Genomic DNA, 27,828 nt, shown 5'->3' with positions numbered 1-27,828 from the left:
GGCACCGACGGGCCAGCCCCGACCCCTGATGTGGGGCTGGGCACGGTCTGAGCTCCCGCGGGCGAGGGCATCGCTCCATACCTGTCCCGAGTGGAGTCACACCGCAGGCAGGGAGATTGTTAAAACACCGGGAGAAAACCCACCCCACGGGCGTGAGCGTTGTCCCCGGCACCCACCTCGCCCCCGGGGCTGCGCTGGAAGGATGGGGGAAGCACAGAAACCCCCGGGAGGCCGGGGCTGTGTGGTGGGGCCAAGAACCAGCCCCCCAGCAGCCAAGCCCCGCTCTCCGTGCCCCCCCAGCCTGCCAGCCGCCGTGCTCACAGCTGCAGAGCCGGCCCCATCCTCCTCCCAAGCGCTGCCGGGGCCGCTCAGACCTGGCGGATGGTTGATACCCAAGGCCCCGGAGCTGGCACTCCTGTAAAACCCTCTCCTGAGCGTTTACCTCCTCCGGGCTGCAGGGTCAGAGCCTCTGGGTTTTGCTGCGCTCTGGCCGTGGCCGCCGAAGCGGCGCGGGGCCTGCGGGAAGCTGCAGCATTCCTGGGAAGCGCCGGCAGCACCAGCCCCTGCCAGGCTGGCGGGAGTGACCGACACAAACACCGACCTGCAATAAAGCTCCCCCAGGTCTGAGTCGGGCCCAAGGACACACAAGGCACTTCTGTTAGTGACTGTGGTAGTGTGGAAAAAAAAAAAATTTGGAAAAAAAAAAAAAGATACTGATCCTATTGTACCCAGATTTGTATCAGTGGACTCCGGCTGATGCCAAGCATTTACCACCCTCACTTCCTGCTGGCCACCCTCGCTTTCCTGGAGGAAAACATGCATTTTAAATGTTTATTTAGAGCCGTAAGAATTTCAACAGATTGTATTTAAATACAAATAAATATCAAAGTATGGTTCTGACAGGAACACCACCACATACCCGATTTGAATCTAGGTATCTTCTAAATTCCTAATAGAAAGAGAATGGATTGCTGTCCTGAATAACGCAGATACAGATCCAGGGGACTACAAACGTTAGACCACGCAAGAACAAAACACAGGCTGTTCACAGAGGAATGTAAACGGGTGTTATTGACATTCACAGGGGTACAAACTCCCAATGATACTACTTTTCTCTTTACTCAGGTACCAAAAAACTAGAAAGCAAATATTTAACAGCACGAGGCCTACTTTTGAACAATTCAGGCTTTTAACAACCCACCCATCAGACAGGCAGAGCCTCGTCCCAGACGCTCGGCTGGACACGTGCTCTGCCAGGAGGGAGGCGCGCTGCCGCGGGACTACAAACCTCACTGTGCTACACCAGGGAGCAACACCTGTGTACAGCAACCAGGGGCTGTTTACAAGTGATTTTCCTCCTCTTGAGACCACTGTTAACCAGTTTGGGGAAGCAACTCAAGAGGTGAAGATTCACCAGTGAGCAGACACTGGTAAAATCAGAACCCCCGGACCAGAGCATAAACGTTCTCCAAGGTGCCCCTTGCACACGCAGTCGCAGCGCTGTGTGTCCCAAGGAGAAAACGCTGCCAGACGAGGTTTTTTTTTTTTCCTCATATTTCTACTTAGGGAGAAAAACAAACCATCTGATCTGTGGCACAAGTGAAACGCCATCCGTCGGACTCGCAAATGAAGCACCTGGTGCAGGTCATCCCCCGCACACAGAGGAATCATTTTGGCACAAATGTTTGTGCCACTTTACACCAAGAGGCAACTGGCCACCTTTACCAGCCAGTGAAAACCAGGCGTTGGACTGGCTGGTGGGCAAACGGTGAGGTCACGTGCTTGACAGATGTCTCAGAGGCTGCAGCGTTATTCTCACGCTGTCACATCTGGTTGCTGAAGAGCAACAAACTGATCACCAACATTAGATATGCCACTGCTGCGCTCTGAAGCTCAGCGCAGGCCTCAGGGGGGTGTAAACACACTAATTCCTACATGGGGGCACATACCTACCACCTAAATGACAATGAAAATACCCGTGCTATGTCATTATCTTAAGGTTGTCACATCGTAAAGTAATACCCTAAAGTTTGCAAGTCGAAATGCAAAACGGATTTGCTTTGGTGCATATAAAATATTGCATGCACAGTTACTAAAAGTGTTGCAAAATCTATTTAAAATGAGTTTTATTGAGATGAAAAAGTTTTCCGTGGTAACTACAGAATGTTAATCAAAACCAAGTGCCCTCCATTAAAAACACGAATCGGAATACTTTTTTGTTCAAAAATACTTTAAAAAGTAATCAGTTAAATGGAGTATTTTTGGATGTGCTTTCCTCCATACACTGGTTACTGCTTCTAATCTTGCTAATGAATGCACGCTAACGAGAGGTTGTCTGCATGTTCATCAGAGGCTTTGAAGGGAACCTACTTTTCTGAACAGCCTTCAGCTGCGAAGCTGCGCTGGCAGCAAGGAGGAGGCAGCAGACCACCGAAGGTGTCAGGGAACACTGCGCCGTGGGCAGCGGCGGGGGGCTCAGGTGGTGGCATCCTTCTCACTCTACAAAGTACAAAAGCATTGGAGGACTCCGGGTATACAAAGCAGTGTGTCTTGCTACCATTATCCATTCATAAGCATCATCTTCTAGATTTCCAGGCAGCTCTGGAATAAGGAGTAGTCCTTTTCTTATCCGGTGGTTTGAAGTAAGAATAAACAGGTGCTGCAGGATATTCTGCATCCGGGTTTTCTGCCATCATTTTCAGTTTGGCTTCAATGGCCTTTATTTTCGCGCTGACGCTGGGAAGAGAAAAAGCAGAAGAGAACTCAAGCTTGATCTTAGCATGGAATCAGAGTACAGCAATCCAGAGATTTTGTTGACATGCGAATACTTAGTCACACGAGGAGGGGCCAGGGCAGCCCCCACCGCTGCATTCACAGGCAGCGTGAAGTTGGGAGGCAGGAACCTACTGCTTAAAGCCCACGCTGCTGCACTGCAATCCTCAGCACGGATTTGCTCCTCCAAGATGTATCACAGCACCACAAAATAACGGTCCTTGCACCTACTCAGCACTTTCCTGAGGACACCGAGCGAGACAAGTACACAGCGAGGCTTCCTACTTCATGTGAGATGATGTCATGTAAAGAGGTCTGAGCATGTGCAGCAGAGCGCAGCTCAGACGAGGCTGCTGGAAACAGCAGAGAAATGAAAGCCAGACTTCCTCCCAGCTACAAGACCGCTCGGGATGGGAAAACCCCAGACTCTAATTAGGTCAGGAAGAAACATTATTTCAGCATTAGCAGGGTTTATCCCAAAGGGAGAAGCTATCCCAGGTTACACCCCAAATTCCTACGACTTTTGTTATTCACTATCCCCCATTGGGTACGGACTGAGGAACGTTCCCTTCTCCGCTGCGGCTTCTTGCAGCATCCATCCTCGCTAACACAGCTCCTCCGTGCCGCTGACGGAGCTAACAATCCGCACGACTCGAGCCTCTCTGCTCGTTACTTCCTAGCGTGTTACTTCTGAATTCCTAGCTCATTTTATCTGTAGGCAAATTCATTATCCCCAGTCCTGGTTCCTCATAGGGTTCCACTGACAGAACACAGAGGGAAACCACATATCCTTTCAACCAAACCGTGAATTAGCAAAGCAGCACTACGTGCTTTAGGTAAATGGAGGGGTTGGAGAATTTAACCACATCCCACAGAGCAGACCTACCAGCCCTAACGCTGGCAAAAAAACAAACATAAAAAAATTAAAAAAAAAAATTAGTTCTATGTGAAGTACTACACGTGATTTTGTTTTAATATTTTGCCACTATAGAAGAAATTCTTGCTCACAAGCGTTTTGATTAATCGAATTAGTACAGTACAAAACCTCTCACTGAAATTCATACGGCACGTTCTGCCTAAGGGAGCTGGAATGTTACACACTCCCAGTTCCTCTCCTCACCTCTCTTCCTTCCTACTGCCCTAGAAGCTTCACACGTTAGAAAATGAACTTCAAGTCTGAAGTGTCCCACATCAAAGGGGTTACTTTGCAGCATGTCGCCCTTTTAAAAACAGCTTTTCTGCCACCTTAGAGTTTCAGCACAAACATAACTCCAACAACCCCAGACCTTACTGAAATCAAAGCAGTTTGTTCCCCACCACTCCCACAGTTTGGACACCTCTCACCCACCCCATCTCCTACCTTAGGTTAGACTGGGGCGGCTCCGTGCTGGAAGATGGCTCCAGACTGATTGGAAGGATCTTCTCATTTTTATTGTGATCATATCTCTGTGAACAAGAGACCAAGGATTGAAGTCAGCTGGAATAACAAACAAAGAAACATTTGCCCGCAGATACGCTTTCAAGTTGGATGAGCATCACCTCGTATTTTGTGAAGCTTTTGCTAAGAATGATTTTCGTGGCCAAACACTGAAACAAATCCCAACCATAATATTTGTTTAGTACCAACATGGAACGTAGACTCTGATACTGAACACTTCTGCGCATGGTACTATGGATCCTTAAACCTTATCCTGTCTCACCACTTCTTGTTCCCCTCTGTATAAGGCACAAAGCAAAGATGGTAAATTTGAAGGTAACTACTCTCCTGTATCACTGTGCTCTCTACACAGACACTGTGCTTGGGGTGCCTTCTGACTCTGCACACGACTGCGCGGAATCACAGTGCTGGGAGAAAAGAAGAGAACAGGGGGAAAAAAAAAAAAAAAAAAAGAGCAGTTTGGAACCACCTCTTTTCTGCAGAAAGCAGTCTGTGAGTCTGTCATCTCTGTGGGCAAAGGGCCCCCCTAACTATTCGCTGTGTTCTGCTTCCTTATTTCGCTTGGCACAAAGTCAGGTTTGTTTTTCAGCAGAGCTGCTCAAACCGACAGTGTCTGGTAAGCCTTGGCCACTCATCTTAAAACTACTTAGCATGGTGCTGGTATTGTCTAAAATAAACACTTGTTACAATAAGCCAAAGTTCTGCGTTGTTAAATCTTTCCATTCATGGATTAGAAAATGCCATGCAAACTGAAGTGATTATTTATGCATGTTCTTCACCATACCCTGGACAGCCAAGCACTGAGCTACCCCGCTGAACTCCCAGCTGGGCAGACACTCACTCCTCTGGCTGAAACTCCTTTTACGGCCTGATCATTCTTCAGGCATCCAGAAGCACATGGCGCTCTAGTAGCTACAGAGCTCAAGAAAATGGAGACTGGATTTGCGCAAGCTTGGATGTGCTGACAAGAGCCTGGAGCCCTTGAAGCCAATAATTAAAACAACATGGTCTCCTTTAACAGAGATATCTGTTTTGGTTTTTTTTAGCATCCAGAACAGATGCACTAGTATGCTTGATAAGGGTAGAAGGCTGCTTGTAGGATAATCAGCACGTGCTAAAAGCAAACTACCCAAAGGAAAAATAACAAGCAGCAGCTCCACCCCACCTCTCCCAAAATCCAATTATCTGCAAAGAAAGTTATTAAAAATGTGAAAAGTATTCAAATACCAGATAGTAAGTAACTGCAGGAAAAAATGCAATAATTTAAATAAATTAAAACAAAGACATCCCAGAAGGTACTGCCTAAATTAATACTAAAACTTGATGTTTTATATGACAGAGCAAGCAATAAAAGGATATTTAGCTTAGATGTGAAATATGTTGCTTTAAAGTCAGAAGTAATTAGAGCTGCTGCTACATAAGTGCTCTCAGAAGTGGAACAAAGTAAAAAAGTACTTAGTAATTGGGAATTTCCATGCATCTCCTATCCAAAAAGGGAGCAAAACCACAAAGGGAAGGATTCAAACTTTGTGCCAGTCAGTTTGGGGAAAGTTAAAACATGTTAAAACATGGACATTTGTAGAAGTAGTCTGTTCACACCACTGATCAGAAAGTCCCTTACAAAGAACATCAGGTTATACAGCCTATTCTTACTCACCGCTCATCCAGCACAGTTCAGGTAGACAGAAGCGGCAGATTGTTAACAGTGTGTCTATGAGAGTTATTTCCTAGAACAGACCAAAATTACCTTGGCCAGGCTAAGATAGCCTTGATAAAAACTGTTCCTTAAAATCAAAGTTTTTCAATTTTACAAATTAAAAGCAATTCTTATTTATACCACAAGCTTACCTTGACTTGTGCATGAGCCCACCGCACCACCAGTTTCTTGGAAAGGGCCAGCTTCCCATTGAGACACTGGATCGCCTTTTCTGCTTCCTGCACAGGAAGACAGTTCAATAAACAAACCAAGTCTTTAGTCAAAACCAACTCAGATGTAAAGAGCCTTTTTTCTTTGTTAATCTGGAAGTACAGCTGTTCTGTAAGTGCAGCTAGCTGACAGCAAAGAAACTTTATCCCATTGTATCCCAACCCAGGAATATCTTTGGAAGACTCTTATATCTGAGTAACGAGACTTTTATCAGCCTTGTTGGTTTATTCTTTCACTTATTTTGGGGGAGGAAATGGGGACAATACCAAACAGAGAGGCCACTGGAACAGCACTCCGAGGGAGGTTTATGCTACAGGAGTTTCTCTAGAAAATCCCGTGGCTCATTACAGTGATTACATCTGCCTCCTTAACCCGTCTTACACTCATCCCAGGTCCTGCTCATGCACACTGGGGACATGATCCACTTGGTCCCGTTCGAGGCTCGGCAGTGGAATCACAGCTTTGGGACACTCCCATAAAACTCGATTCACAGCAGTTGAAGATTTACGTTGCAATGCTGTTCCATCTTGCTATGAATAATTTTCTAGGGCTAACACACCGTGTCAGGGCTTTTCTGACATCCTTACCAGCAACTGCACAGCAAAAGGATGAGGTCATACAACCACAAGCAATCCCCAAACATGCTGTTTTTCCTAACTTTTGAAGAATTCTGGCAGAATTACGGCAAAATAACTACAACTCTGATGTTACAGGTGAGCAAGACTTGAAATTTTGATTTGTAACAAGAGCTAAAACCCCAAATGGACAGTCAGGGGCAGCTCACTCTAGAATGCTGCAGATGTGTCACGTACATCTGGCAGCATCACACAAGTTGGTGTTTGGCTTCGTGAATGCGCGAAAGTAAAACCAGGAGGATTCAGAGCAGTTCTCGATTTTGGGTGGTCTGGCAGGCTGATCCAAAGCTCTGTGTGGATCACAGCATCTCCACGGTACAACTCCATGAGCTCACTACAAAAGGGGACCGAAGAACTGTCCCTTGCTGATTAGCATTAGAAAGCAGGATTCAGGAAAAGAGCAGAGGAGAAAGGAAATCACTACTGCTACTTCCAGGAACAGTCACAAAGTGGGTGTCACGGAGTGGAGCTGTTCAGAGCCTGTGGGTTTGTGTAGACAAGGTATGTAATTTATCCTTGCCTGTTTCAGCTTTACATTGACATAAAAAAGATGGGGAAAGGAGCCAGTCACTTAAATGAGAATTGTAGATAAAAGCGACATACCTGTTTGGTTTCAAAGTTCACAAAACAGTAACCCCTCGGCTGCCCCTCCAGAGCACCAGACTTGTGAAAGAGAAAGTCAAATTGCTTTACTTTGCCAAACTTCTGAAGGAGTTTGAGGAGGTGATATCTGAAGGGGAGAGAAGACATTTTTATGATGCCTTTCACCACTTTGAAAGTGGGGGGGATAGAGAGAAACCTCCCAATCCCCCCCCCCCCTATTTCACGGTCAATAACAAAAGCAGTTGTGTCATACAAGTATTCCCAATTACCTACAGAGGTGGGCACCCTGTACAGCAACCCCTCAGCACCCACAGCTCTGAGCTGCCTTACCAGGGACTGCTCTAACACCCCGAGGCACAACACTTCCCTCCCAGCCGTGCCAGCCAAAGGGCATGCAGGAGATCTATTAATAGTTGGCTTTTGGACAATTACGCAATGGCTCCCTATGGCTCCGGGAGGGCTTTGCCTCCTGCCTCACTAAATCACACCTACTTTCAAGCATAAACACCGTGTCTGCACCTCGCTGGCCCTGAGGTGGCCACCTGAGCGGTCCCAGCCCACAGACCACAGCACCCCATGTCCCTCAGGATCCTCAGTTATCAGTGCACTGACAACACCACAGCCAGGTCATACGAAAATGCAGCCACTCTCCTACTTGCCTTGCAGAGCTGGGGGAGGAGGAAGACAAAAGACTCAAAAGAACAAACTGCAACCAGGAATTGCCTTTTTTTTTTTTTTTTTTTTTGCCTGGTCTACTGCCACCAGACAGACCTCAGGATGATCCAGGCCAAATCTGCCAGTGCTCCTGGCTCAGACAGCTTTTCAGCAACATGCACACAGAAGTCAGACACTTATTTAGCCAATTATCTTCCTGCCATCCAGTGGGGAGAGTCCTGTTTCCAATAAAACTGTGGAAAGCCAGACTAAATCTGCCTGCTTAGTATCTAGTGCACGGAGTGACTGAAAATAAGGACCACATTTGTTCTACAGGCCACATCTAATCCTGAAAGTTCTCTGCAGCTTTTTTCGGTTCCTGGGATCAAAGTGTTTAATGTCACTAGCTGACCTGGAAGGAAAATGACACCTGTTACTATGTCACTGCCTGACCCTGTCCCTAACAATTAAGAATTGTTTAAAGGTTTAATAAGGGTGTCAGGACTCATCCTCTCCCGATCAGCTGTCCAGCGTTCAGCAGCAAGCCATGGAGTCTCAACCCAGTTTTTCAGCTTGCAAGATAACACTCAGTGCTCTGAAGGCCCACCAGGATATCTCAGAGTGCACATGGAGCACCAGGCACTGGAAAACACCTTGCAAGTCCAGACACGACTGGTCAGTAGTGGCCCAAGACTGCCAAATGCACCAGGCACCTTTAGGGACAGTCCGAATAGGAAGGGCAGACAACATTTTTTCCTAATAAAGCCTGATAGGATGTTTGAAAAGGGCTCTAGCCCTTTGTGACGCTCCAGGAGCCAGGCAAGAAAGTTCCAGGAACGTGAGTCATCTCACAGGATGGGTCACGGTGGACATTCAGGATATGCACTTCTAAAGAGGTGAAGGTGCAGCAAGCGTTCAGAGGAGCAGTGCAGAAGGGCCAAGTTATCTCCCAGGGGAATAAACACATTGTAATAGATTATGGAAGGCTTCCTACATCCTTTGGAGTACAGACGAAGCCCATGGTCTTCCAAGAGGCCTATGAACCCTCAGTCTCTGCTCTGAAGGCAAGGGAGACAGAAAAGCCAGAGGGGGGACGGGGGGGAAAAAAGGAGCTGGTTACACAGCAGCCAAGTTTCACCACCACACCTCAAGCTACCAACAACCAGCCAGAGATGTACAAGTAAAAACACCAACCTTGGAGTGTAGGATGTATATAAAACCCCACCTGTTGAACTTTCAGGGCCTCCAAAATATGTAAATGCACCACGGGTTTGTTTCTTCAAATACCTTGCTACAAAAAGTACTCGCAATTTCAGCAGTATGAAAATAAAGTCCTTACCACTCGAATGCTGTTCCCCTTTGGGCAATCACAAAGGCAACGATGATTCTCGTTGCATTCTGTTTAGCAACAAAACTCTGCAGCTGCCCCGCTCAAAGGAATATTTTATGGTTTGGGGTTTTTTTGAGAACCGCTGCATTCAAACAATACTATCTTAGTAGCAAAACAGTACTAGTTCACTTAAATTTCACTAAGAGTCTAGATGTGACCTATGTAATCTATTTTATTTAGAATCTGTAGATGACAGGTGATGCAAACACTGTTTTCCAACCACGTGTGAAATTTTTACAACTGCAGGTCACTTACTCTCCACGAAACAGCTCAGAACTGAAGTCTTGAATAACTAAAAAGTTTCAGACTGCAACTGTGATTTGTTACTGTTAATCTAGTGAGGGCATTAGCAGTAACTTGACAAGTAGTTCTCCAAGCCAAGAGGACTTCAGTACTGAAGGAAGACCTGTCATGGAAAACATGAAGCCTTTAAAAAAAAAAAAAGTGAGAACATGTAAAAAGCTTTACTATGGCAATGACTTGGGTTATGTAGAGCTTGGAAGTTACTCGCACAGATGTGGCCCCACCGTGCTGTGCAGATCACCGCAGCCAACCTCAGTTTCCACTTCCTGTCATCTGATGTGAATGCGAGACAAACCAGCAGCTCCCCCATTTCCTTTTCCTCTACTCTTCCTCCTGGCACCCCGAGCGCTATTCAAACACAGGCAAGGCTTCCTCTGAACAATGCTGTCCCAAGGATACCGCAAATGTACCGGGCCACATGCGAAACCTATTATTGCGAAGAATTTTGCCCCACTGGGAGTCAGTAGGAGTCTGTAACAACAACTTACGCACACATTGTTTTCTAGGTGAGACTCATCAAGATGGGATCCTAGACAAGCGGCAGAACAGTTGAGGAAGTTGAACACCCGCTATTACATACCCGTGGAAAATGAATGGCCATTCACAGGCTACTGGAAACTAGGTAATACGTATGTATAACTGTAGAGCTGGAAATGAAATTTTTGCCTGTCTAAAATGTTGAAAAGTCCCAACAGGCTTTACAAACAGGAACGGGCAGAGGAGGCAGTCCTACTCCGCTTGCCAGACGGGAGATGTAACTAAACAACGGGTTTTTCCCCCCACAGGATGGGAGCACTGAGTTGGGATGTGAACAAACAGTTGTGCCACAGCATATCTCCTGCCCTGCTGTGCAACTGAGGGACAAATGTTGCACCAGGCAATGCTCACAGCAATGGCGAGGGGGCTCCAAGGCTTCCCTGCTCAGTGACACCAAACCCAGAACCAACCATGGGCTGCTCTGCTCCTGCACTGCCGTGGCAGGCCCCAGGCAGGGAGCATTCAGCATCAGAAGTGCCAGCAGACAGTCTCCTACGTCACTGACAGCTGCGAGGTCCTGGGGTGCCCGCTCGCCTCCTTCCAGCTGCCAAGAACACCCTCAGTGAACTCCTAATGCTGTTTTCTTCCACGGGCAGAACAATCCTCTAGGCATGCTGGATAAAAGAAGTCACCCAAACAAACGCTACTGGCAAGGTGGAATGCTCACCAGAAGACCCAGCACACCCCAGTACGTAGGGTACAGGAGTGTTCAAGATCCTTCGAGACTCCCATCTGAGTCACAGTTACTCAGTATGTGCAATAACCTCCTATAAGCCACCAACTTGCAGGCTGTAATTTGTGGGCAGCCCTACATTTATAAATTCCTATTACTGCAGCTTGTGCTCAAATGTGTACGTTACCTATTAACTCCCCAGCACTTGATTGCAGCTATAGGTTGCTCTCTAAATGAGAGTCTTGGATTAATTCAAGACTTTCCGAACTCTTTTCTGCTCGAGAAAGTCACAACCAGTTATTAACCCTGCTAACAATTCAATCAACTTCACTCCGTCTTAAACAAATCTAACATGGAAATTGCAGAGGCAACCCTTTAAAAATCAGATAAAAGCAGCAAATGACCAACCAGCTATTTAGTTTTCAGGTATATAGGTTTTTAGTCGTGTGATTAGTAACCTCAACAGGGGTAATTCAGATGAGCAACTATGAGCAGAGATGTAAGCTCTTAAGATAAGAAAGTAAGGGTCAAGACCATTTACAGAAACTTACTGACCTGACATAGAACTGCACTCTTTTCTACACTGACAACGTGTTAAAAGGAACTTCCTCTTTTTTTATTCGCAAGGAAATGAAGATTACAATATAGCCTGCAGGGGAGAGTAGGCATTTTTAAAGCAAAACCAAAAGCAAGACACAGATTTATAAAGCCTGAAATAAGTAAGAAGCACTGTCACTCATCACTGGGCTAGCTTTAAAGATTTAGTAGCATGGAAGCACTTTGATGACACTGGAGAATGAAGCCCCTTGCCCACAGCTGTGATACGGCTCTGGACACGGTCCCCAGCAGTGAGGGGACCAGGACAGCTGTGCACCACACCCAGACTGCTGAATTCAGGCAGCTTGCAATAGGTTACTGGAAAAGGAACAGCCTGCTCATGCAAGAAGCCGACTGAAACACACAAAACTCATTTCACCCAAGCTATGAAAACAGTAAATTCTAGCACATAAAGCTATTACTTGTCTGGCCTAGATTCAGGGAAACAACCTTGACTGAAAGAGTCTTTAAAAACACCACTAATGGTCACCCCGGCAAGCGAAGGATCTAACGCATTTACACATATCCACTGTCTTCTCCTCACACTAACCCAGTTTCCTGAATCTTTAAGGACCCAGCAAACAACCCGCTCAAGAAGTCCTGTATCTAATGTCATGTGGTCAGTGAATGTGGATAAACCAGAGTAACGTAGCCATGGGATAAAAACAGTAATTAATGCGGAAACCACCCAAAGCTGAATGGCTGAAAAGCACAATGCATTAATGATTCCATTTAGAAGCTATTAGAAAACTGCTCTGTTAAGATGAACCGCATTTAGAATAAAAACCTAGCACCTGCACACACACAAAAAGAAGCAGGAAGAAAAAGTATTCCATGACAGGCATATACAATAGTTAATCAAAAGTGCTTGTCTCTTAGAAGTGTATAAACCCCAAACTGATTTTGTTTTGGGTTTTTTTGGTTTTATTTGGGGGTTTTTTGGTTGTGTTTTTTGTTGTTGTTTTTTTCTGTAATACAACCTAGTGATTTCTCAGCACGCTATCCAAATATTGGACAGCAAGTCATATTCCCTTGACAATTTAGCTGTTCAAATGTTTGCTCAAAAGATAATTATCTGTAGTCTGGAGAACACACGAAATGCATACACACACACACACATTAGATTTATGCACTTATCCACCATAAGCAGCCAGGCACACCACATCCTACCTCGCTACCAGTTACTCCAGTGAGTAACTCTCCTCTGTTCAACCTACATCCCACTGCTGACACCAGCTAAATAATAATAAAACAAGGCTCTTGATCACCCTGAAAGTCTCTAACATAAAATTCTAACATTTCCCTATTTTAGAAAACAAAGATGTTTTCAACCCCTGAGCTTCCAGCCCTATCAGTGGCTCAGATGACTGCTGTATGTTGTAGTTACGCACCTGTCTCTGTACCCCTTGGTCTGGGGGGCCAGCACAGACTCCCCACCCCCCCCGCACACCCACATTTTGGGCCACCCGATGCCAGGCAGCAGCACCGAGCAGCCACGGGGTCACCCGCCAGTGCCATGGGAGCTGGTACCAGTTGGCAAATCTGCTGGAGTGGGCGAGCATCACCCCTCGCTGCAGGGCAGAGGCAAGAGCTGGGTGTGCTACATCAGCCTGTGCCACCCCCCCGGGCATGGGGACACCCCCAGAGCGTGTCCCCCCTAAACTGCCACCCGTCCCACACCCGGGCGAGCCCTCGGTACCGGGGACCGGAGGGTGCGCAGCACCCGGACCTAAGGCTGGGCCCTGGGAGGGGCAGTCAGGGCTTGGGGGGGACACACCAAGGCGGGGAGATGCGGCACTGTCCAGGGGTGCTGCGCTGCTGCTGGGGGGGAGGAGCACGGCTCCACTCATGGGGGCAACGACAGGGGTCGGTACCGCTACTGGGGGCGGGGGAGCGGGAGGGAGGCGGCGCCCCTGAGGGCCGGGGGAGGCGGGGCCGCTAGCGGGGGGGTACCGGGGGGGAGGTTGGGGGGTGCGGTGCCCGCACGCAGTCACTCACTCGGTGATCTTGGGGTCGAGGTTGCCGATCCAGAGGCGGTGCCCGTCCTGCAGGGCGCCCTCGGAGAGGATGGAGGCGTTCTCCAGCGGCAGCGCCTGGCGCCCCGGCTCCATGGCTCTGCGGAGGGCACCGGTGAGAGCAGGGAGGGGCAGGAGGCGCGGGGGGGCACAGGCCGGGCCGGCGTGGCGGGGACAAGCCGGGCCGGGGCCGCACTCACCATGACACCGCGGGACCGCGCAGGCCGCGGCCGCTTCCGTCCTCGCGTAGGCCTCGCCCCGCCCTTGGCGCCGATTAGTGACGTAACGCCGCGGCGCGGACCGATGACGTTGGCTCAAACGCGCGGCGCTGCGCGACGGTGAGCGCAGAGGCGGACGCCCAGCCGCCCGCCCCCCATCCTCCCCTCCGCCGCCCCCGGTGCCCGGCCCGGCCCGGCAGGCGGAGCGGGAAGGCCCGGCCCGGCCCGGCCCTCCGCGGGGGGCACCGGGGGGCGCCCGGGGGCGGGGCCGGGCCGGGCCGGCGCGTCCTGAGAGAGGGAACAGGGGGCAGGGCCAAACGAGGAGGCGGGGCCTTGTGCCGGGGGTGGGGTTAGGGAAAGGGGCGGGGGCGCGATGGGTGGGGCCTGTGCGCACGTGTGGCGGGGCCCGTCGGCGCGGGGCGGGCGAAGCCGCGGGGGTCCCGGGGTGTCCGTGGGGTCCCGGGGTGTCCGTGGGGTCCCCGCCGCCGGGCCCGGGGGGGCAGGGGGCGCGGGGCGCGGCCGTCGTGCCCGAGCACGGGCGTTGGCGCCCCCGGGACCGTCTTCGGAGCGGCGGAGAGGCCTGTCCCTTCGGTGGCCGTCGGCGGCAGCTTCCCGGGGTTGGGGGGTCCCGGAGATCCCGTCAGCTCCGAGCACAGCAGAGCCGCAGCTGCGATAACGCCTCTGAGCCGCGAGCGGCCCGGGCTGAAATAAATCTTGTAAATTCCAGGGAGTTTGGGGCTTCAACCCTCCCGTGACAGAATTAAAGTTTCTATTCCACTGACGTGCAAATACCAGATAGTTTGACAAGCTGTTGTGGCTTTTGCTTCTCAGGCCCGTGCCGAGATAACGTGGGTGCGGGCTGGCTGCCACCCAGCCCCTTCAGCTGGATTCACCAGGCAGTCGCTGCGGTACGCCCGGACCCACCTTGCCGAACTGTCACCATGCCCTGACAGGCACAACAAAGACCTGAATCCGTTTCTTTCTAGCTCACTGAGTGGACCATTTTCCATTTCTCTTTTCCAGGCGAGTTGCGGAGGAGCTGTAAACGATGGCTGTGGCACTAAGATGCTCCCGTCACCTGCCTGCCCTGCTGTATTGTTCTTCCTTCGCCGTGCCACGGGCGCTGCCGCGGGCTCCTGCAGGCTGCCCAGCCCTGCTGCTCGGTGCCTGCGGGCAGTGTGCCCACCAGATGCTGCTGACCAGACAGCTAGCTACCAAAAAAGGTAAAGGTGGCAGCCTCTATGTTGCCAGAATTTCTTTTCTTATCCCTTTTATCTCTTGTACCAGTACTGGAGGAGCTGGTTTGCCGAACAGTGCTGCAGTGTACAGGAAACCTTAACCCTTCCCATGGAGCTGCTGCTGGGCTGGGGCAGGAGGGAGCGATGGTCACAGTCCAGGCTGGAGTCAGTGCCCACAGTGTGACCTGCAAATACATTTTTGTCTTATGTGCTCAAGTGCTGGGCTGTTTGCTCATTAAAAAATGCAGTTACTTTGGTTTATCTTAGACTCGATTCTGAATCTAACAGGGGTTTTAATAGCTTCTTTCTGCTTTCTAATGCAACAACTAACTTGTCATAAATAGAAGTTAATTTTATGTGTAATCTGCAGCTAAAGGTAAAGGGCAGAGTCAAGCCAGAGTGAATATCAGTGCTGCCCTAGTCGAGGATATTATCAATTTGGAAGAAACCAAAGAAGACATGCAGGCAGTGGTGGAAGCTCTGAAAGAAGATTTCAGCAGGAATCTCAGTGTTAGAACCTCACCAGGTTGGTAACTTTCTTGTATGATGCTCTGTTGCCTGTAAGTAAGGATACCAATCAGAGAACTCTGATTTTTTTCAAAATTTATTTTCTTTTTATTTATTCACTGGGCACCCAGTTACTACAACCTTGACGTCCCCAGCTAAAGGCTTCCTGCACCCTGAGCTTGACCAGGAAGAATCCATTTTTGTTAATAACTTCCTGGAAATAGCTTTTGTAAGTGGGAGATGTCAAAAGTGTCTAACTGAACTGTTTGCAGATGTGATGAAGCAGGTTGTCAGCTAATGGTGCAGTAGGGCAGGAAAAATCCAATTGCCATTAAATTAGCCTTTTGGAAATTGCCATCAGGCTGGTGTCTGGCAAATACAAACTTTTTTTGCTGTGCGTCTTTGTGGGTAGTGACCTGTACAAGCCTTGTTCACTTAGTGAATTTTGCGTTTTAGGAAGAAATGTGAATATATTTGACTAAGCTACGGTTACTGTAACACTCTGAGCATACGTATTTGTAAGTAGTATTGAGTTTCAGGGATAAAATTTAATGTTAAACAATGACCAAATTTGTATCATTCACCACCCCAGCTCTGGCAGGGGCACTTCAGTCTTTAATGGAGTTGGAAAGCATAGCTCACTCTCTTAACTATTTATTTTAACCATAGGTATTTTTTTTAATTGCACTGATAAAGTACCTCTTGTCCCATGTGCCTTTTGGCCTGTTAACATTTTTCAGCAGGAACTAGAGAGCAGATTAAGAGTAGCTCAGAGAGAAACTGAATACTTTAAATTAGGCAGTGTACAACACTTCCTCTTGGGACTTGGGGAAAAAAAAAAAAAAAAAAAGAGGGGTTTAAGAGAGCACTGCTCAGTTCAAGACAATAGTTGTCTTGATTTTTGTAACAACATTTTGCTTTTCTTTAAGTTCTAAGAATCAAAAAATAACGTTTTCCTTTTAATTCTTAACAATCTGGCTTAGTTTTCCTATTCTAGTAACAAAAACAAACAACAGTTTTGTTTTCATGTTTTTGTGCATTGAAATATTTACCTTGCAAATACCACAGGGGATGCATGAACACAAACAGCACCTGAAGTCTGAATAAACATGTGTTTTTTTTCTTTTGTAACATCTGTATTTTGCATACCAGAAGGGAAGTGGGACACTGCGTTTTTCTTCAGCATCGCTGTGAACTGCTGTATCATACTGAAACTCCCCTGTGTTTGGTTCTTTTGAGGGGCCCTTGATCACATAATGGTGATGACAAAAGATGGGAAATTTCCACTAAACCAGCTGGGGCAGATCTCGCAGAAGTCACCTCAGCTCATTATAGTGAACATGACCGATTTTCCAGAGGTAAGGACACGTTACCAAAGGCATTGGGAGGGGAGATAATTACCATGGGAGCAAACAGGTTGATGCTGAGCAAAGGAACATTTAGACTAAATGAGTCAAAGCTGGCAGGGCTGAGAGCTCCGCTGGGCTGCGTGTCACTTGGCGGCTGATACAAACCAGAAGCTGTATTTTGCTGCACGGGGTGAGCGATGCCTCCAGCCCTGCCTGTCACACGGAGCATCCTGCCTGCAGCAGGACAGGGTCAGACGGGAGTGACGTGCTGCCCCTCAGGCTGCGGCTGCTCTCAGGGTCGTATCCAATAAATGCCACAGTGTGAGGGGTTTGCTCTGGGGACTGGTTTCCCATCAGCTGGATCTGCAAGAGCGTGGTTGAAAAGCAGCACTGAGTGTGTCACAGACTGGATGCCCGGATTGACTGTGCCCTGCCAGGGCTCCCCATTTCCCGTGCTTTTACAGCACCTGGTACTCTTGAGCACACGCACGGCTCTCCTTTGGTTCACCTGAGTTACACACATGGAAGCGGTGCTGCATCTGCTCTATTTATGTCATTTCAGTTCCTTATGAAGACGTGGCCAGGCACAGAGCCACATGTGTAGTTAGAATAATCTGTATTTGTGCTGGGGACACCATCAAACTCCTCTAAAACTTGCTTACTTATTAGTGGGGCTGGTGACACCCCCCTGAGAGCTCACAGAAGAAGCTGCTGATGTGGTTTAAGAGCTTCTGAAAAGCCTCCTGGGTAGGACTAAGCTGGGCCTGTGCTAAGTGCTGTCCCAGGGCCTGGCTCGGGCACTGCTGAGGTTAGTGAGCTCCTGCCTTGGCAGCACCTGCAGCTCAGAACCTGAATTAGGTGCTTTGACCTGTCCTCTGGGAGAGCCGAATTCCCTTCATTTTCTGCAGGAGCTCTAGTTAGACTTGCCCGTCAGTGAGGCAGAAAATCTGCATCCCACCTCAGGATCAAGCACTAGTGGTCCCCTGCAGCAGGCTGGCGCAGATAGAGTGGGGCAGGCGTGCAGATAGGAGCAGTAACCAGCACAAGGTCAGCTAGTCATCCCGCTCCGGGGCTGGAGGCTTGCCAAAGCTTATCTCTATTTATTTTGCAAAGGCTTTCCCCAATTAATTAAGTCAGCAAAGTCTCAGAGGAGGTCAGTGTAAGGCACTTGATGCCTAAGTGTTTCTTAAAGTGTATCCAGCATGTGTAATGTCTTTGAAGAATGAAGGCCGCTCATCAGCGAGTGCACCAAGGTCCCTCGGAGTGCCGGAGCTGAGAGGGCTGGGGAGGTCACTCCATGACTGAGCCCCTGTCCAAGCAGGAGCTCAGGCCGAGAAATGGGCCTGTGAGAAATTAAATATCACACTATACAGCATTGCCTACATTTGCTTTCGAAGCCAAAGGACCGTTTTTCATTTGAACTAGAGCTAGAACTGTTTCTCTCAATGGAGTTGTTTTGTGCCGTAACCGTTCCATGGATAGACTGAACTCTTAAAACCATTACAGGCACGTGTTCTTAATGTCACTACTTACAGCAGAAAGTCAGTACTTCATGGCACTGAAAAGCAAATAAAAATGCCTGAGGAGTCTGGCAAAGAAAATAATCATAGAAAAAGAACATGCGGGGCCAAATTCTGCTTGCCTGAGAGTTATAAAACCAAACAAGACTTATGTTTTTTAAGCACAGCTATTTATGTCATGGGCTGCAAGAGGATGGGGGTAATATTGCAATATTTTCCCCTTCCTCTATCTCCTGCAATATGTATGTTAAACAACACAGCTTTTACTGAGCATTTCCTTCCTACAGAGCAAGCACCGTCCCTAGAATAACACGTTTACATTCCTAACATGCTGAGATCATCTTAGTTACATTTTCTCTGCCCTTGTTGTCTTGTAGAGAACAGCAGTTATGTCTTTACAAAACACTGGCAGAGCATTTGTTTCGTTCAGCGATGTCACGTGTCGGAGACCTAAACAAATGCACAGAGCTTTAGTTCGTGCCTCAGTTGACAAAAGCTGAACTTCATAAATAATGTCTGCAGCAGCCTGGAGCTGAAGTTAATGATGGGAAAGAGCATCAGAAATAGCAACGTGCCTTGTAGGAAATGCCGTGTGAGTGCCACAAGGATACAGACTCGCTCGGTCTTGCTGTTGTCAGTGTCAAGAACGAAGCAACCTGGCAGAGCTGTGGGGGCTTCTGGCAAAACTCGGATTTAACCGTAAAGCCTGACACTCTGTAAAGGTACACCAGCGCCCTGCGAGGGGGCAGGAAGCATTTTAATCACTCTGCAGTTACCAGGCAAACCTGTGCACCCCACTTAAGCAGAGCAGAGCATCAGCCAGCGGTGGTGGAGTTTTGAGAAGTTAATCCTAAGTAATAAGCTGTAAAATAAACATAGAGCTGGGCACAGGCACTATTTCTCAGCCAGCTGCTACTGCCCTGATGTAATGCGGTTAGGTTGTAGTGCTGAAGCGGTTAAGTTAGTTAACGTTTCTAAATTGGCACTGTGTGATTTCTAGTGGGAAACATTCAACTGGAATTTTTAAATGCTCAGAATCTTTCATCTCCTTCGCCACAGTCAGGCTATGCCTTGGGAATTTATTGCGGTTTCACTCTGCGTTGCCTCAAACCATTCAAATAGTTTCAAAGAAGCAAAACAGTTTTCTTTTGTTGTTGCTTCCCTTCCCCTCTCCCCCCCTTCGTGCCCCCCTACCCTGATACCGAGCACAGCCATAGTTTCCCATTCGGTTTGATCAAAGCTCTCGGCACCAATGTAACTTCCTGATCTTACTGGTAACAGAAGTAAATGTTTCCATGTTCCGTGGAGATGGATTGCCAACTATTGACAGAGTTCTGGCATATGGGAATGATTATTTCCTAATTCCCTTTACCTTTTGATCTGTTTTACAGAGCACAGCTGCAGCTACGAAGGCTATAAGGGAGAGCGGCATGAACCTGAACCCAGAAGTGGATGGGACAATAATTCGGGTGCCAGTTCCTAAGTGAGTATTGATGGCTGCCCAAGTTCATCATCATGCAAGGTAACACAGTAGGTTGCAGCGAGTGCCCTTCAGAGGGTAAGCATGTACAATTGCTGTGATGTTGCGATGCAGCTACTTTCACATTCAGAAAAAAAAAAATCTGAGCCCCTAAAAGCGTCTGGTGGAATCTCTTCCAAGTGCCTGTGCTTTAAGTCACCACATTTTGGCATCTGATGGTTGGTCTTACTGTTCTTTATCTTCCCTCTGCAGAGGAAACTTGGTCCTAGCTGGCTGCAGCACTTTGCAAGAGACAGCCAAAGGCTTTTGAAGCTGTTCTGCCTTAATTCAGGGGCTGATTTTTTGCTGCCATGCTGTAAATTCATTGAATGACACCAGCACACAGCAGCAGTAACGCAGGAGTGAACCAGTAGTCTTAGGAGTGAATAGCACCTTGCTGCAGAGAACACTAAGAGGAAGTGATGAAAGAAAGAGAGAGGATATCAGTAGTTTTGACTAAAAAAATTGACTCCCTCTTCTTGTGTAATACACATTGTATAACTGATAGTTGCTGGAAATTTGGGTGTAGGACGGATAGAAAAGCAGGCTGCTCCTGGGCAAGCCCTGGGCATCGCTTCCCTCACCCATCGCAGGTGTCTCCCAGCCCTCGGACAAGGCAGGAGGTGCCCCTGGATCAGAGCTTCAGTCTGGATCAGGAGAGCACTTCCACGGCGCTCCTGATGATCCTGGCTTAGTGTGCTTGGGGCTGCAGCGTGCCGGGGTCCCTGCCTGCGAGCGGGGTGCCTTGCAGATGAAGGTAAAGAGGGAGGGACCCCCTGGGAGCACGCTGAGGGCACGGCACACGCGTGTTCAGTCCTGGGGACCAGGCTGGGTCTTGCGTGGAGCGAGACCTCCCAGCAGCTCTGCTCGTACCGTGACAGAGCCTGGAGCAGGGGCGGTGGTGCTGCTCTGCCCGGGTTGGGTGGCACAAGGAAAATCCACCAGTTCCTGCGGGTGCTTGGACCCTGCAGCGGCGGAGCTGCCTAAATACCGTGGGCAGACGTGGATGCACATGGTCTCACACCCCACCCCGGGGTTTACCTGGCGCTGGGGGGCTGCGAACAAACACCCCCAAAGGGTAAAGGGGGCTCCCTACCCTGTCTGGGCACACAAACGCCTTGCACGTGCGCTGCCTTTTACAGGCAGGTGACTTCTCAGTAAAGGTGAGCCAAGTATTTCTCATGCTTTAGATCTACTTTAATAAATTCTATGGAATTTTATCTAGCATTTTGATCAGAGAAGTCTAATTGCAGCTTTCCGTTGCTGTCGGTGAGAGGGAGTGACATTATCATTCTATTTGCTGATTTTCTTTTCCCCGTGCTCCCGGCCCTTCCCCCATTCCTCAGGAGAGGAGGCAGAGGAGGAGGAGGGCACCATTATCTTCATAATTGCTGAGGCTCCCGGGTTGCTGCACAGTGGTTTGATTGTTAATGGGCACTTGGGTCATCCTTGAATATGAATTGCAGGGGAGGAAACTCCAAAACTGCAAATCCCAATCTTTAAAAAAAAAATACTGTTTTTTAAACAAATGTGTACGGTCTGTCACTATCTTTTGCGGTGCTGCAGAGCAAAAATGAGTCTTCTGTCCCCAGGGGAGATCTGCCTGGTGTGCTTCCTCGTTCCTCCGGTGCATACGAGTTGTTGCTCCTGCCCCTTCTTCCTGGCTGGATCCCAGCCCAGGGAGTCCTGAGTTAAAGAGGATTTGGGGTTGGGAGACCCACGGGCACCTCCAGTCCCATGTGCTCACCCCCTCAACTGGGTCTTTCAGAGTTTCATCCACTTACCAAAAAAGACGAGCAGACAACCTAATACAAAGCAGGGCAGAAATGATCAAATTCTGCTAGAGGCCTCTCTAAAATTCTATCCCTCAATTACTTTTAAATTTTTCTAAGTTTTTAATTTTCCTAACTCTAAAGATGTTTACAAAGAATATATGAGAGAGATGCAGTGAAATGGCAGGTGTGCAAAACGAGCAAACAAATCAGAAATGAAGAGACAATATTGTTTCTGCAGAAATTGGTTCTTTCATGAGGGGAGGCACAGTAAAAGTAGAATCAAGCCCAAATTGCCCTTACCTGTTATTAAAAACAGTTTTTAGTCTGATCTATCAGCTGGACAGACACGCGTCGTATTTTGCCTCATGCAGGTCCAGCTGTGCTTCAGTGGGTTTCAACTGAGCATTTTAAAATGGAGTTTACTTTTCAGTATTTATCCTATGAGTTTAGGTTTTGCATTGCAGTTTTAACAGAAAAATACACTCATTCGTGTTTACTTCTGCTGCCTGCTAGGATCCTCTCTGCTCCCTAAGGCATTCGCCTGTTTGTGTTGCTAGCACTGCATAGGCAATATTTATTTGTATAAAAAGTATTCTCTGAGGGCTTAAAAATTAAAAAAAGGAAAGAAATCCAGCCATGGGAACATTTGTATTGGTTGATCTCTTGGCCAAATTTGACCTGACCTTGTGCCTTTTATGGTATTGCCTCATTTTTAGATTCATCTTTTTTGGACCCATTGTGTTACACTGGATATTGTTTGTAAATTAGTAATATTTTTACACATGCTTTACTGAAAGCCAGATGACTCATCTGAAAGTTTAATGACTCATTGTGCGCTTTTTTTTCCTTTGCCCTTTAAGAAATATGCAAAGATATCTACTATGGGGAGAAAGGACTCAAAAAAATTTCATTTGAAAAAAAACGCCAAAGCGTTGCTCCAGATCGCTCATCATCAGAAGTCTCTTGCATGCTTTTTGTTGAGCAATATATGTTGCACCCTGTGTTTATCTGCAATTATGCATGCAGAGTATTTAGTTAAGCCTACTTTCCTTTCACTGATCCCTCTCGTTCACAGGAAATTCCTAGCATTTGAGATACAGAAATTACTCTTACCCGCACAAACGTCTTGCGCTGGAGACGAGCCGTGGCCCGCGTCGTGCTCGCTGTGGGTCTGCTCCCGCCGTGTGCAGGGAGAGGAGCATCCAGGGGCTGTGGTGCTTCAACCCCTGCTCGCTGGGGGAAGCAGAAAAAGAGATGTTACCTGCGGGGTGATGCATCAGTCACCGGGCTCTGTCCTGATCCTGCCGGGGCAGGACCGGCCCCGGGGGAACGGCAGGATTTGAGCCGCTGCCCCCTGAGCTGCAGGGGAGGGTGGAAAGGGCAACAAGCAGGGACCTTGTTCATGTTCCCCACTTCTGGCACCCCTTCCCCGGGTTCACTTTACCCTTTTTTTTGGCTTAAAGAGGGGGTAGGGGCAATGGTTACTAGACAGAAAAGAAAACATATCTAAAACCAGCCTAAAAGTCCCAGACCTGGGGGCAGGATTAAACAACTGTCCTTAGAAACCATGTGCCTGGCTCGCGTTGATGGATTCCTTAACCAGAAACAGCATCTGCTTGAAAAAGTGTCCGTTTCTGGCATTGTTGGTAGCATTGCTGAGAATTTACACACAGTCTGGCTGGAACATAAAACCCTCTGAGAAACTCCACGGCGCTGCGCAGTGATAAAAAGAAATTGGTGTTAATAAAGACAGACAAGGAGGCATGAAAGCTGTGACCCCGTGCCAAGAAGCATAGGAAATCTGGCAGCGCTGCATAAACAAAAACATTTCCTTAAAGGCTCGGCAGCCCCAAGCAGGCGAGTGATACCCTCGGCACAACTCGCAAAAGCTGAGCAGGAGCAGGGAGGCGAATAGCTGACGGCGAGCGAGCTCTCCCACAGCTGAGGCAGCCCTGCTGCGGACTGGCTTACCTCGCCACCCAGCAGGAGATGGGAGAGATTTCCAGCTCCCTCCTCTAAGTTTAGCAGCCAGGATTGACTCCCCGCCCCCCCAAAAAGCTGCCTGAGAATCTGACCTCACCCGGACCTCTGCTTGTGAGCCGGCTTTGCTGGTTTTGCATGTGCCGCGGGACCTCTGGCTGGGGAGATCGAACTCGAGAAGCCCTGAAGGCACCGGTGTTGGGATGCAGAGGAAACCACAAGTAACCCCGCTCACTTCTAATTAGGTGTTCAGTCCCGGCTCGACCAGAAGCCTCTGGCCACATGTGAAAGCCACTGGCCATGTCCCCTCAGCTGGGAGCAGGATGGGCTGGGGGGACGAGCGGGGGCACCACGAGCGGGTCGCTGCTCTCTAGGTCTGTTGGCTCTTCTAGTGATCCCGAATTCCCGTAATTACCAACCAGTTCTGGGAAGCCACGCAAGAAAGATAAGTGGCCAGAGGCCAGCGCCTCTGCAGAGATCTGCCACGAGCGACCCGGCCGTCGCGGGAAGGTGTCGGCACACGCGCGACCGGCTGGGCCGTGCCCAGGCTGGGGAAGGGCCGAGGGGCCGCCCGGGCGGGGGCAGAGCTGGCGCTGCCCCGGGAGCCCGAGCCCCACGTTTCCTGAGCTCTCTGCAGGAAGAGTCTTGGCCTCAGTGTTTTGGTGACCCAGGCTGTTGCAGCCAATTTCTAAATACTCCTGTGAAATGTTTATTTTGCAATATCTTCTGTGAACAGACGGGTGCTCTCTTGCTAGCGAGTCTCGGGGAGTGCACCGGGGTTTCTCGTTCTCAAGGCAGTCTAGAAACTTCACTAGGCATGAAAATAATGAAAATATTATTGTTAAGCACTAGCAGTTGATGTTGACAGTGATCAGCTGTAGGTGCTGGAGCATTACCGGAGCTGAGGTGACACGTCAGCCATTCCTGTGCCTTATTCAGGTGGCCAGACTCCCTCATCACCTGCAGTTTTTAGTTTGGGATGGAAAGTTGAGGATTTTCTTGTGGCACTGCAGCAGTAACTGGCCCCGTGTTGGGGGGAAGGTGGAGCTGAAGTTCTCCTGGGCCGGGTTACCTGTGGCTAGCCACGTCTAGCAGCATCCTCTTGTCAAACTGGGCGTTCACATCATCTTGGTGAAAAAGCCTGGTCATGATGAGCTGGAGCAAGGTTGAGTAAAATATACGTGCTGTGGCTTCCAGATATGTAATTCAGTTACAGGGAAATAATACCAAGTTTCAGGAAGGGGTGAAGGTTTCCTCACGGCTTTGCAGGATTACACATTTTAGCTCCATCTCTCAGGTCTGGAGCTGGATTTTGCCTCTTTCCCACAGATGCTTTGGCAGTGGGAAACAGGAAAGTCTGAATGTTTCAGCACAACTTTCAGGCACTGCAGTGACAACTATAAAACAAGTAAGATTCAGTCCAAGTCCCTCAGCTTAGGGCTGTGCTGAAAATTTTCTGTTCTGGGCTCATGACTTGCTTCCCTGGGGTGCGCTGCCCTGGCGATGCTGCACGAAGGTGGCCAGTTCACTCAGGTGGCCCAAAGCCTGAAAAAAAAAAAAAAATGCCCCGAGCTGTTAAGTCCCTCTGCCCTTGTGACATAGAGCCTCCACGCAGAGCGAGTCTAGGCCAGTTGGAGGCAGCGAGAGGATTGCAGCATCTACCTGAACTCCATCACAGAACATAAATCTGGGTGGGCTACACATGACACTTTTTCCTTTTGGTTTTATTTTCTTTCCCCACACTGCTAGGGTCACGAGAGAGCACAGGGAGAACCTGGCCAAGCTCGCCAAGCAGTCCACCAACAAGTCCAAAGAGGCCCTGAGAAAGGTGCGAAGCAAAAACATCAACCAGATAAAGAAGTTCAAGAACCAAGTGTCTGAAGATACCATCTGGATGCTAGAAAAGCAGGTAAATTTTTTTTTTTTTTTTTTTTCCTTTCTGCCATATCATGATGTTTCACAGCTCAGTGGTGTGTTTGTCCCAGCTCTTGCTGACAAATCTCCAGCACTGAGAACCCACCTGGGGAACGTGTGGCCCTGGGCTGGATTTTTTGAGTTGGCAATGGCTGTTGTATTTGCTTCTTCTTTGCAAAATTTGGGGCTTCAATCTCAAAGGCAAATTTATAATATGAACCACTGCAAGCAGACACAGGAAAAAATGTTCCCCAAGAGCTTTCATACTACGAGGGATTGTTGCGCAAACCAGCTGAACTCGGGGAGCAAACCAACCCACGTTACCACCATTTACACAGCGCCTGGCCACTGCAAAACAGCTGGTGTTAATGAGGATTGCTCCAGTTTGTTATTAATGAAAAGGCTAGCAAGATTATCTCTGTTAGGAGTTTTTGGCTCCAATTCAGGAAAATACTTAAGTACATGCCTAATTCCCTAAGAGCAGATGTCACTAAAGTCAATTACTTGGGCATAAACTCAGGCACAAGCCTAAGTGTTTTGCTGAATTGATGCCTGTGAAGGCAGGCCATTACTTTTTAGCTGTTTGTTTATTAGCAGCTAAAGTTAGATACATTGCAAATGCTTCGGGACAGTTCTCTGTGTGCTCACAAAAATAAACATTGATATACAGAGCATTTGTGCAAGCAGGAAAAATGGCTATGCTATTGTAACTGAATCCTGTTGGGAAGGAGTTCTCCCAGAGCAGACAGATGGTTTTCTGTATTTGGAGAGGTAGCGTCTCAAGTCTTAATTTTTGCTTGTACCCAAATTTTTCAGCACAAGGAAAGGTCATCATCATATACCTCAGACCCTGGGAGCGAGTGCATCTTAATCAGTCCTGTAAAACTAGTGCATAACCCCCCCACCCCGACGTGCTCCAACCTTTATCTGCACTCACTCAGAGAAGTGCACGCACATTTTGGTCCTGTTTACGTGCTTGCCAGAAGACCTGATCTCTGGGCAGGGCTTTAACAAATGACCATTTATTTCTTTTTACAAGAAACAAACATCTGTTACTTGGTGTGTGAATTCTTAGCGTGCAATAACGCTGCGCTCCTGCTATTACCTAGTTCTAGCAGTGGAAAGATTGCAGGAGGCAGTGAGATCAGAAGAGATTCTCTGGTGCCAACACCAGCAGGTCTCTAACTCTGCCTTCCCCTGAAGTCACTCTGTTAAATAAGGATCTGACCAAGTCACTTGTGAAGCTCTGACGAGAGTTTGTGTTGCGCATCTCTTCAGAGCCTCTGACCAGTCCCTCTTCTCGCCGTTCAGACGCAACACTGGCACAGAGTCACTGAGGGCTGGTGGGAGCCCCCAGGAAGAGCCACTTTTTGCCCCAGCACTATTTTGGGGTTTATTAGGACTTTAGGCTTTGTTTCAGGAGGTGATGTAGTCACTCGTTTCCCTTTAAACTCTGGCATCACCTACCATACGACTCAGGCTTGTACTGTGTTACCACAGATCCAGCAAATGACTGACAGCACTACAGCGGAGATGGACAAGCTGCTGGCAGCCAAGACCAAGGAGCTGCTTGGATAAGCGCCGTCCCGACGGACACACTCCCTCCCCAAGTAAGAGCAGGCAGCCAGGCACGCCGGCAGCACCCCTGCCTGCAGTCACAGCCTCTGGGGGGGCTCTGCCAGACCTCCGGAGCAGCTCTGTGCTTTGGCTGCTCCCATTCCCCTCCTTGGATTGTACTGGAGGGAGCGGGGAAACTCCTCACTGTTCTTCATCCAGGTGGCAACAGAACCGGGTGAACTAAGATTAAAAAAATAAAATGGCAGGAGGGAGGACTGGAGGCTGCTGGAAGGGCTCCCACACGGAAGCTGAGGCACAGGAGGACCGGCTCGTTTGCGCCCCAGCACCTCGCGGAGGCGAGGACCACGCGCAAGGGGAACCTGCGCTGTCCTGCTGTGAACCTCGACAGTTCTTTTTGCTTAAAATAAAGTCAGAATGAGATGTGGAGGAGCAACCTCGGATCAGCCAGTTCCTGCTCGCTGTGTCCCCCTGGGTTTACCTGTCCCAAAAGAAGCAGAGCTGCCGGCAGCCCGGCCGCCGGGAGGGCCCGAGGGAGCTCAACACCAGTGGGTGCCGGGTGGGCAGGGAGGTGGGCTTTGTGGTTCCCAAGGCTTTGTGGATAGAGAACAGAAACCAGCGCTGTCAGCACGGCTGTTTTAGCCAGGACCAAGACCAAAAGCCAACACAGGAACTTTCCAAAACCAGCA

The 27,828-nt window shown here is 48.8% G+C and overlaps 2 protein-coding genes across 6 annotated transcripts; one reads left to right on the top strand and one right to left on the bottom strand.

Annotated features, from left to right (window-relative positions):
* Positions 1–823: 823 nt before the first annotated feature.
* RBM18 (RNA binding motif protein 18) lies at positions 824–13,860 on the bottom strand. The gene is made up of 6 exons (XM_074923519.1): positions 13,745–13,860; positions 13,528–13,644; positions 7,376–7,502; positions 6,059–6,145; positions 4,133–4,218; positions 824–2,736 (listed from the first exon to the last, which is right to left on the bottom strand). The coding sequence occupies exons 2-6, from the start codon at positions 13,638–13,640 to the stop codon at positions 2,577–2,579; spliced, it is 573 nt and encodes a 190-aa protein (XP_074779620.1). The 5' UTR covers positions 13,641–13,644; positions 13,745–13,860; the 3' UTR covers positions 824–2,576.
* Positions 13,831–27,568, top strand: MRRF (mitochondrial ribosome recycling factor). 5 transcript variants are annotated; one of them, XM_074923514.1, is made up of 8 exons: positions 14,061–14,106; positions 14,594–14,670; positions 14,786–14,985; positions 15,371–15,526; positions 16,747–16,865; positions 19,768–19,859; positions 25,400–25,559; positions 27,065–27,568. In XM_074923514.1, the coding sequence occupies exons 3-8, from the start codon at positions 14,811–14,813 to the stop codon at positions 27,140–27,142; spliced, it is 780 nt and encodes a 259-aa protein (XP_074779615.1). In that variant the 5' UTR covers positions 14,061–14,106; positions 14,594–14,670; positions 14,786–14,810; the 3' UTR covers positions 27,143–27,568. The 5 variants fall into 5 exon arrangements, with proteins under 5 accessions (XP_074779617.1, XP_074779615.1, XP_074779619.1 ...); XM_074923517.1 differs by lacking the exon at positions 14,061–14,106 and having other exon boundaries at positions 14,244–14,670; positions 27,065–27,174; positions 27,341–27,568; XM_074923515.1 differs by lacking the exon at positions 14,061–14,106 and adding an exon at positions 14,245–14,478.
* The last annotated feature ends 260 nt before the right edge of the window (positions 27,569–27,828 follow it).

Source organism: Athene noctua, chromosome 20 (genome assembly GCF_965140245.1).
Source record: "Athene noctua chromosome 20, bAthNoc1.hap1.1, whole genome shotgun sequence".
NCBI classification, from domain to species: Eukaryota; Metazoa; Chordata; class Aves; order Strigiformes; family Strigidae; genus Athene; species Athene noctua.
This window is presented reverse-complemented; position numbering and strand designations above follow the sequence as displayed.